The sequence below is a fragment of the Rhopilema esculentum genome, chromosome 1 (assembly GCF_057945365.1).
Source record: "Rhopilema esculentum isolate cy_ngs chromosome 1, ASM5794536v1, whole genome shotgun sequence".
Taxonomy (NCBI): domain Eukaryota; kingdom Metazoa; phylum Cnidaria; class Scyphozoa; order Rhizostomeae; family Rhizostomatidae; genus Rhopilema; species Rhopilema esculentum.
The window spans coordinates 3,992,029-4,002,781 of NC_142815.1; the positions used below are offsets into that span (position 1 = coordinate 3,992,029).

The following is a 10,753-nucleotide window of genomic DNA, read 5'->3' on the forward strand; positions in this document are numbered from 1 at the left end:
CAATAATTTCCAGAATGTATTTGAAATCATACCAAAAATAGCGCTGCTCTTGGTTTTAGCATGCTTAGCTCCCCAAAAATACTTTGCCTACTCAATCTGTAATACGCTCCGCAGTCCTTGCCTGATTTTGAAACAAGAATTGTTACAGGGTAGCCCGAAATGGGAGCACAAGTTTCCAAATTAATCACATACGCATTTAGCCAACAAAGGTTCAGCATGGCAGATATGGTACAACAGTAAAATGAAGAAAATATATCGATTTCTTGAGGAGGGAGAGGGAACAGTTCCTCTGCCCCCCACCCCCGCCCCCCATTACAATCTTTCGAATCAATGAAAGATACTGATAGAACCTTTGGAGTACTTTTAAATCATATTTAAAAAAGCTATAATATCAATTTAAAGTTTTAACATATATAAAGAAAATTAAAATTAAAATTAATATTAATTTAAAACTAAAGTTGTAACATTTTTTGAACCTTGATGTTTATCAGATCAGTCAATTGATCTGAAAATCTTAAAAAAATGATCTTCAATCCCTCTTATTTTTATACCCCCAAAACCATTATGACTGCTCTTTAAAATTTGCAACAGTTCGGGTGGCAGAAATTCTAAGAAGCCGCTAATGGTCCGTCCAAAATATGGGAAATTCACAAGGGGTTTAATGGTCCGTCTGTAATTTTACTCGAAGGAGTTTTGCGCATGCGTGCTGGTATATGTTGACAGATCGCTGCAACGTGAGTCTGTTCATTGAGAAATTAAAAACAGAAATACGATACGATCTTAAAAGTTGGATCAATTTTCACTACGAGTTTAAAACCGGATTTGTATTTGCTGAGACACGATATTGTTGTGCCTAACACGATTAATTGGAGAGACACAAAGTGGTTTTTACAGATTACTTGAAAGAAACTCCACTAAAATGTTTTGGAAACTTTTTAAGGGAAAGAAAAGCAGATCTCATGATGATGGAAAGAAGTTAGATACAAACAAGGAACTTGAAGATGACAGGCAGGATGCGGGAAGAAGTTCACCAATAAACATGCCAGTTACACCAAGCCGTTCGCTAACGTTTTCAAGAATGAAGGGACATTCAACTTCCAGGGCTTCAAGCATCGGGCATTTATCGATTGCCTCCGGGATGACAGTCTCATCTGTTGGTTCAACGTCTTCAAAGACATCAACAAGTACTGTTAGCTCGAAAAAATCGACATGGAGCTACGATATTGATAGATTTAAAGGACCGTCAAAATTGCCAAAGAAGATTAAGGGTGCAGGAGGTCATGACATCTGGGCGCAAGCTTACACATTTGGCGGGCGATGATATGGCCTAGGCCTGTTCCTTCTCAAGAAAGGCGACGAAGTCAAGTCCAATTTTCACCGACAAACAACCAAAGTTGGTGAGCAATATCCGTGTGGTGAAATGTCTCCATTCATCGATGATCCAGGTGCTGAAATATCTTGATGACAAAATGTTGTTGTCACATTACCGCCATTTCTTCTACTTCCGTCAAACCGTTTTTGTTCAACGAATAAACAAATTTACCGATAAAATGTCAACATCACTCATTGATTTGAGGGAAGTGACTGGCGGTTGATAGTTTGTGGTGAAGTTTCATCTGATTTGAAAATATATATTCATATATATATATATAGTGGCTGGTAATACGAATTAAAACATTATTTGCTAGGCTCACATCCCAATCTACACTAGGCCTAAAATAAATACTAAATCTGGAGTAACTATGGCTACAGTGACTCACATTGCCCCTAAAATAGCACCCCTGATTCACTGAATAAGCTGGTTTACAACCTACCCCAAAAAAGATCCCCATTTGACCCCTTCCCTCAATTTTAAAGTTTCCTTCCTGTCAATTCATTTTTAAATAAAAAGAAATCACAACTCTGTTGGGTTAAGCTTGCCTCTTGATGGAATAAAGTTCCCTAAACTTTATACAACACTTAGAGTACTGAATCCAGATGGTACATCTCCTGGATAATCTGAATGATGAAGGAAAAGAAAAGATCAACTTATATGGGAAAGAATTTGATACTTACTTGAACCCCTCCCCCTCACACACACACACACACACCCTTCTCATAGGTTTTAAAATGACAGCCTACATAATCTAAGCCAGATCTATGAAATTTCTTAGCTGTTTTCCCGGATATCAGCTTTGCTGTTAAGCTTTTTGTACACTATGTATTTCCCCCGTTCAGGATCCAAATCATACAAAATCAAAGGAAAATTTTGTTAGTCTTATTCTTTCAGCTAAATGTTTTGTTAAGTTTTGCCTAAAGCTGTTCTCACGACAAATCTAACACACTGGTGGTCAATTAACAACAGACAGGAGTTCTTGGTGGGAAACCATGTTAACAATTATCCTTTGTGATGCATTGCTTTTGAACAATGACATACAGCTGCCCTTGGCCATTATCATCATTAAGGTATCTGCTTGCATGTTGCATGAATTCTAAAGAAACTCCACCCTACAGTTATGCCTAGTTGGGCATCGGTTATACCTCAGGTGGTATTCCGCGGTTCCCATACTGGTAAATTTATTTTGATTAAAATTCACACTTCTAAACAACTGATGCTTGATTTCTAAAAATAGATCAGAGGTATAATGCATGGCATTTCAGCTGTTGTTTCCTCATTTTGGCATTCTATCCCATGACTCATTCCTCAATGATGCACAGTTTGAATTCCATTTCTAACTGGCATATTATTCCCAGTGATGAGATTTCTAACAATCAACACGAACCACTTCCTTGTGGGTTTTAGAAATTGCATTCCCAGTCACCAATACCACCTAATAAACTTGTGAATAACTAATTGCAAAATCCCACCACATCACCAAGGAAGCCTGCATGAGGTTCCCACCAGTACCTTTGTTCTCTTTATCAATCCGTTTAATATCAATTATGAATCATGCTACTTGTCAGTATTCAGAAATGCATATTGTATATAAACAAAGATATTTGGTTCAATTTAGGAATTGTTAGTAAAGATTGAGTTATTCGTATTTTGTATCATAAAATTTTTATTGTTTTTTATATTTAATATAAAATGGAGTTAAATAATTGCGGCTTTGTTTTCTTTATTGTATTTCTCGCTTGCTTAAAGAATCCCATGCTATAAAGGACTTTGTAGTTATGTTATTTTTAGGTTCAAATGCAAAAACATTCAAGATCTTTTGAAAAACGTTCAGAAATAAACAAAATGCTTTTTCGGGACAAAGTTTTCTGGTAACTTCTATATGGGTACAAGATTTCTGGCATTAAAATTTCTGCCCTGGTTACAATATTGAAGAGACTGCAACTTGTATTAAGTAGAATTAATTCAATTAGGCAAAGAATTTGAGCTTAGTTCTTTGCACATGAAATGGGGGAGGGTGGCTTAGAAAAAACCTGTTTTTGGACTGAGCATTGAGTGTTTTATTGGAAAAAAAGATGTGGGATTGTCTGAGGGGCAAATCACTCCATAAATCTCGTACACCTTTCGTGGAAATCCTATATTGTTTTATCTGGAAATCCTCAAAAATCATTTTGTTTCAGAGGGAAAATCTCGTACGCTATTTGCAAGAGTGAATTGCCCCTCGGGATTTTTTAGGTAAGCAAGTACCTGTTTGGTGAGGCCAAAAGATACCAAAATGTTACATGTTCTCCGAATTCAGTAAAATGGGCCTAAATTTGTGGATTAGACAACAAACCAATATCTACTTTATAGTTGCAACTCGGCAAGGCAACCTAAATTTCGTCAAAATAGGTCAGATAGCCGATTCTCTTGAGCTATTCTACGTTTTTCTAAGGAACCAATTCACTTATTCCGGTTTTGAAATTCAATCATCGATATCTTTTAACGAGTAACAGTATCTAATACTTGATTATCCTAACAGCTTTACATGCTAACCACATACCAAGGCACCGTTTTATTATACGTAAACAAGTTTATTTTCCATTGACGCAGTTGGAAGGTCTCCAGAACAATAATAAAACATTAACATACCTCAGAAGCTTGTAATTTTTCGGAAATGCCCCAGTTTTGAGCAAAAATACCACCAGGAAGACGAAAAGAGGATTAAAAATTTCCAAGTCACGTTTCGAATTGTCAATTTCCCGCAATTTTCAATTTGCTCCTTCTCAGCAAAGAGCAATCTCCCTCCGCAGAGATACATGGGTGCCCCCTTAGCAACAACAGATCAACAACGCATTAAAGGGGTGCATGCTCCTAAAAATTGGAATCCTATAGCTCCAAGAAAGGGTTTACAGCTGGAAAGCATTTGTACAAATACGCTCCTTTTATATCTTCACCCTTTCCAGCGAGATTACAACTTTGCCGTTATTTATACCGTCGAATCACCATCAGACCCCTCTTTCCATTAACTGTTGAAGTCCATCCTTATTCTGTACTTTTGTTAAAGTGAATCTAGCTAAACTCTGTAGACCCTGTTCTGTTGCATTTCAACAAAGATTAATCTTGTCACAGTTGAAGAAGCATTCACACACCAAGACGGGAGAAAGCAAAGAGTAATTCTTTCAATTAGCATACGAGATTTTCATCAAAGCAATAGAAATTCTAGGGATTTCCAAATAAAACACAAGGATTTCTAGAGATTTTCAGATATAATAATTGGTTTTCCATAAAAGGTGTACAAGATTTCCATGGAATGATTTGTCCCTCGAAGTACAGGGGACAAACCAATGAGTAAACCCTTTTCTCTCTTCTACGTTTCAAGGTGACATATGTCTGCACAACTGAAAATTGTCTGCTCTCAAAATCGAAAAAAACAGTACTGAAGTACAAAGCACTTGCTCGAACTAACAAACCCCTTGATGACGTCACGATCGAATTGGTAAACAAATCTATCAAATTTCAAAGCTCAAAAGGCTTAAATACGCATGACCTGCTAATTCTACGACGACAAAATTTGCAGAGACTAGCAAATACGATATCAAGTAGATTTTGATGTAACACGAGGCAATCGACTCAAATTTCAAGGATGGTTTAGTGCAGGCTGGTACGGGTTAATCTCTAGCCTTTGATTTCCAATTAACATTACCACCTTGGTATTATCAAGAGAGTTCTGGAGGTATGCGAGGTTCCTTAATGTATCGAACGATGGTGGTGATTGCTGCTTGACTGGTGATTGCGATTCGATGAAGGAATACATGATTGGTGATTATTATGATTGATGATTGATAGATGATTGATAGATGATTGACAGGTGATTGGTGATTTGATGATGGTAAATATGATTGGTGATTATTATGATTGGTGACTGATAGATGATTGACAGATGATTGACAGATTATTGAAATATGATTGGTGATTTGATGATGGTAAAGATGGTTGGTGATTATTATGATTGATGATTGATAGATGTTTAATAGACAATTGATAGATGATTGACAGATGATTGGTGATTTGACGATGGTAAAGATGATTGGTGATTGGTGATTAGGCCACTTAGATCAATTGTTTTGACATCCAAATTTCTCCATTTTGGCCGTTTCTCCAGATCCCTGGGCCGTCATAAATTGATTTGGCCGAAAAATCAAAAGTTGGCAGAATTCTGGCCGCGTGTTGCAAAAAATCACAAAAATGCAAAGGAAACGAAAACTTTTGGCACAGATTATATTCAACATTTTTTAGAATAATTTCAAAATTGTAAATGACGAAACATGAAACAAAGTATGAGATAAAAGATAAGGTAAGATAAAAGTAAGTTAAAGCTTTTATGACTTACAAAGCAAATTCTGATTACCCTATCACTCCCCGCAATTAGCAAAAATTTAGCTTTTCTCTATATTTCGTTTAGCTGGCTGAATTTGGCCGCCAACCAAAAAAATGTGGCTGCCAACAACTCCAAACATCTGGCAAAACCCTGAGAGTAGAAAGTCACAATTTACGCCTAAAATTAAAGCCGCGCATTCTGGTGTAAAGTGTTTGCATTTGGCAACGATAGACAACGGATCAATGGAAACAATCTTTTTTTAGAAAAGTATCAGAATTATGCAAGAGTTATGGTAGATTCCAAATTATGCTATATTTTATGCTAAATGACTAAAAACATCTTTGGGTAATATTATGCTAGATCTGGTTACGCTGTTTTTATGGCAAAACAGATCAAATTGGATTCGCATTTGACACTGAGACATCTTGGCTCTCATTTCCATCAAATCACGTCTGGTATAATTACACTCTCTTTTTAAGAACCAGTAAATTTAGATTCAGGCTGGCTGCTTTAAATTTTTTAAAAACCCGAGGCTGGATTGTTCCTAATTTGTTCTTTAATTAAAAGGGTGTAAGCAGTGCGATTGCCAGCTTTTTCGCTCCAGGGTGTTCAGGCCTCATTGGCCAACAAAGTGAGTGAGACGAACTTGATTTGCCACCAAGTTTGAATATTCACCGAAAAAGCACCAACTCATGGCTAAAACTCCTCGTTTTTTGAGATAAAACGTTGTTCGAAACTACATTTTATAGTAGCTAAGCCTCGGCTTGTTCTTAATTTGTTCTTAACCTTTGACCAATTTTGAGGCTCGTATTCTTATGAGATTGTTTTTATAAAAAGAGCGTAGTGGACATTTCATGCCGTGGCGTAAAGAATACGCTCAAAAGAATTATGCTCCGGCGACCTCAAACAACTGTTAAAATTTAAAAAGTTTCAGTTACAACCGTGAATTAGACGAATAATTATCATGTTTATGGTAACTCATAGCAACATGACAGGTTTCATTGCTTCTGCTCACTGAAGCGAATCAACTAATTGGCGCGAACATCACGTCACCAGCCAAAATGGCGGCCCGCTCGCAGCGTTCTTGGAGAGATAGGCTGCGGATTGTTTTCAAAAATCTCGCCAATATTAGAACCGGATTTGCATAATATTTGTGCAAAGTCTGCTCAAACAATTTTATTATATGATTTTATGGAAAACATACGAATTGGTTGCATGGGAATGGAAAAGTTTTGGAATTTTCAGACGATGCCTCATCTTTGAATGGATGCGTGTCATACAGAAAGGATGCAACAATTAGGCCAGTTTGCCAGGAAATGAAATTTTCTGATAGAGCAAAGATTCTGAAAAGAAACAACATTGAATCCGACACATTCACTCTGGCAAGTTTTGTCTGCAAAAACAACGGAGTTAATTGCCACGGATCAAGCAACTAAAGAGATAATTCAGCGTGGTTGAAAAATACAAGACGCAAGAAGGATAACAGATAACAAAAATCGCAAAACTGTTTCTGTTGATTTGTTTTTGCTGCTGTTGAAAACAAAAGAAGAAAGAAAGCATGCAAGTGAAGTACAAGAAAAGTGAAAGTAAAGAGTTATTAAATAAAGTGCTAACAAGACACTGATAAACCCTGGGAAGGAAAACTGCACAAGACAAGTTGACAAGAAACTAAAACGCTGAATTTGCACCGCTTTACATTGGCAAACTAAAAAGCACGAATTTGAACCGAAATACAAGCAAGGATTTGGAAACTGTTGAAAAACTTGGCAATAGGATCATGATCCAGAGAACAACTTGTTGAATCCAAAAGTTTCAAGAAATAGAGCTTTACGCTAAAACTTCGTCAAGTTAAACTGCTGTTTTGCTGAGGCATCTTTACGTAACATTTAATTGCAAATCGAAACAAGAGGCGTAACATCGAATGCCCGCGAATTTTCTTATGGGTTTTAATGGGAGCAGTACTGAATACCGCGGGTGCGGCTGAAATCGCAGCAGAGCTCGCGTGTTGCGCGTGTTCCTCCGTTTGTGGTTTTCTCTGCAAAGATCAAGCCACGCGGGCGAAACTTCGATACTGTACGATACTTCTATTTGCAACAATCATGTGCTTTGTAATGCTCGTTCCGGGAATGCGTCGCAGTATCGACAGAATACCGAACTTTTGCGGGAAACTCGTTACAAGTGAGACCTGCGACAGATTTTTCGGTTTCGGCGCGGTGTACCGCATAATGTTATCAATGACAAGCTTTTATGGTATATTCGCACTTTGGACAATCCGCGTCACACGGACAAATAGTTTTCGCGCGAAAGTACACAACGGATTCTGGATCGCAAAGTTAGTCATATTAGGCGGTATAACGGCTGGAACGTTTTTTATACCGAAGAAATCCGAGTTTTTCCGTATATGGATGTATGCGTGCTTGGTCGGAGGTTTCGTATTTATGATGTATCAAATAGTGATGGTGATAGACTTCGGACATTCGTGGAGCGTTTCATGGGCGGAAAAACTCGACTCAAATAGTTCCAAACTCTGGTACTTAGCAATGGTACTATCAACTATATTAATGTTCGTAATTTCGCTTGCGGCAGTTGCGACGTTTTATGTCTTCTTCGCGGGTTCGCAAGCGTTCAAACAGTGCAAAGCGAACATGTTCTACATCACTTTTGTTGTCATTCAATGTTTCCTAGCAACTGTTATATCTGTTATACCCACAGTGCAACAGGAGCTTGAAGGAGCTGGTCTGTTACAATCATCAGTGGTGGTTCTGTATACGGTGTATCTCACATTTAACACGTTGTCCACCGAGCCGGATGCGATTTGCAACCCACTTGGAAAGGTGATATTAGATTATGACAAAATGTCGGGAATAAACGGCGAGGCACTTTTCGGATGCCTGTTAACATTTGCGTTGATAATATTCGCGTGTACAGTGCGTGCGCATACAACGCATTTCGGAAAATACGGACTGGCTCTTTCGGAATCCGAGGAGTATGCGCTAACGACTTTTATGAAGCAACAAGAGAAAATGCCAAAGGATGGTGAGCAGCCTGAAATATCTCTTGATGATTTTGTGGGCTGTAATTATTCGTTGTTTCATTTCATAATGGCATTGGCATCATTACATCTTCTTATGATTCTTACGAACTGGCATTCACCCGATCAAAGGTCAAGCATGAAGCGACTTGTTAAAAACTGGGCCTCTGTTTGGGTGCAAATGGCATCGAGTTTTATTTGTATATTAATATACATATGGTTTTTAGTTACCCCCCTAATAAGAAAGTTGTGGGGTCCACTGTTTGGGATACCGTTAAATGAGGATGTTTATAAAAGGTTCAATGACCAAGGTCATAATATCATAGTAGCAAAGGACAAGGTAGCAAAGGACAATGTAGCAAAGGACAATGTAGCAAAGGACAATATATTAAAGGGTAGGTCAAATGACAAAAAAGAAGACGGGGGTACGCTTGAGAAATACAGCAATGACGTTGGTGATAAATTTGAGCCGGACATATCAATGGGAAGCATCAAAAGGTTGAAATCCATGGAGAGTTTACGATCTGCAGTTTCCTCTGTGACAAAACGCAAATCGAGGCTGAAACATGATGGAGATGGTAGCCGGTCACAAGTAAACTATTCCGATCAATCAAATGATAAATTTGTTGATAATGAAAAACAACATAGAACAAAAAGAAAAGGCCTAACGCGGTTCGGTTCGATTGAAAGTTTACGATCCGGATTTTCGGTAATATCCACGGCAACAAGTGAAGTAAGGGAAAAAATTAAGAGAAAATTAAAGAGGAAGAAGAAAGAGGATAAAATCAGAGAAAATGAACAATGTGATGATGATTCTAAAGTAAATATGAACAATGTTGATGAGACGAAAGGTGTCCGGACAGAAAATGAAGGGCGGGTTTTAAAATTGAAAAATTCCTTTGTAAATAGTAGGAAACCGGGAGAGGAGCGGATGAGAACTATCCAAGACCGGTTACAACGAAGCTACGATAGTAATTGGTCAGATGGTAAAAGGAAAAGTAAAGGCAGATCCGTCAATAACATGGAACCGTTGACTCAAGATGTGACGTCAGGGAAACAGTTACCAGAGAGACAGTTGCTAGGGAAACAGTTTCAAAACGAACAGACACGAAATATCGAAAACGAACAACAGTTAGAGCACAAAACAAAAACAAATGACATTGCTGCGAGAGAACTGCAAACTGAAATTGATTCTGAAAATAGGCCCGCAGAACAATGCGCGGGAACAGTCAATAACAAGCAGGAAAGACCCCTGTCTAGCGCATCATATTACGGTACAAGCACGTTTCAAGAGAAAGCGCAGGACCCGCAAGTTGCCCGCGAAATGCTGCGTTTGCAGTGGAAGATACTGAGAATGCAGGCAAAAGTTGTCAAGATACAAGAAAAGATAATGAGGATACAGGCTGAAGACGAGGCGGCAAAGAAAAATGCAATGGAGGCTGCAGAAAGACTGGAGCCACCGTTAGGCCAAAGCTCTATGGTGGCTGGAGATGTTTACATGAGAAATAAGGAAGTAGAATTTGAGATTTCCAGGAAGGAACATGGCTGAGAATCGGGTTTCCAAGAAACTCGTACGCTCTAAATAATTCACAAATATATTAAATTGATAATTTATTGATTTCATTTTTATTAACTTGTAAATATTAAAATTTAACACTGAATTTTTTATGAAAAGGGGTAAATAAAAAACAAAGCATCTATGGTGAATGCAGCTGGATTCTGTGATTTACACATGCTTGGGAAGACATAACTAAGCGGAAATGATTTTAGCTAACAGAACAAAAAGAGTGAATGGCATAAAAGGAATATTGATGCAAAATCAGGGGGCTCTTGCACAATAAAAATAGCAAGGGGGCTCTTGCACAAAATGTTTCAAAAAGAACAACAAAATGTTTCAAAAAGAACAACAAAATGTTTCAAAAGAAACTATTTTTCGGCTTTAACAAGGGGGGATAGCCCTCTAGCACTACACCCCTTGACGGAACAA

At 37.9% G+C, this 10,753-nt stretch overlaps 1 protein-coding gene across 1 annotated transcript; it reads left to right on the plus strand.

The window, feature by feature from the left end:
- Nucleotides 1-6,837: 6,837 nt before the first annotated feature.
- Nucleotides 6,838-10,473, plus strand: LOC135690298 (uncharacterized). The gene has a single exon (XM_065207815.2). It carries the CDS (start codon nucleotides 7,685-7,687, stop codon nucleotides 10,313-10,315), a length of 2,631 nt encoding a protein of 876 aa, XP_065063887.2. The 5' UTR covers nucleotides 6,838-7,684; the 3' UTR covers nucleotides 10,316-10,473.
- Nucleotides 10,474-10,753: the final 280 nt, after the last annotated feature.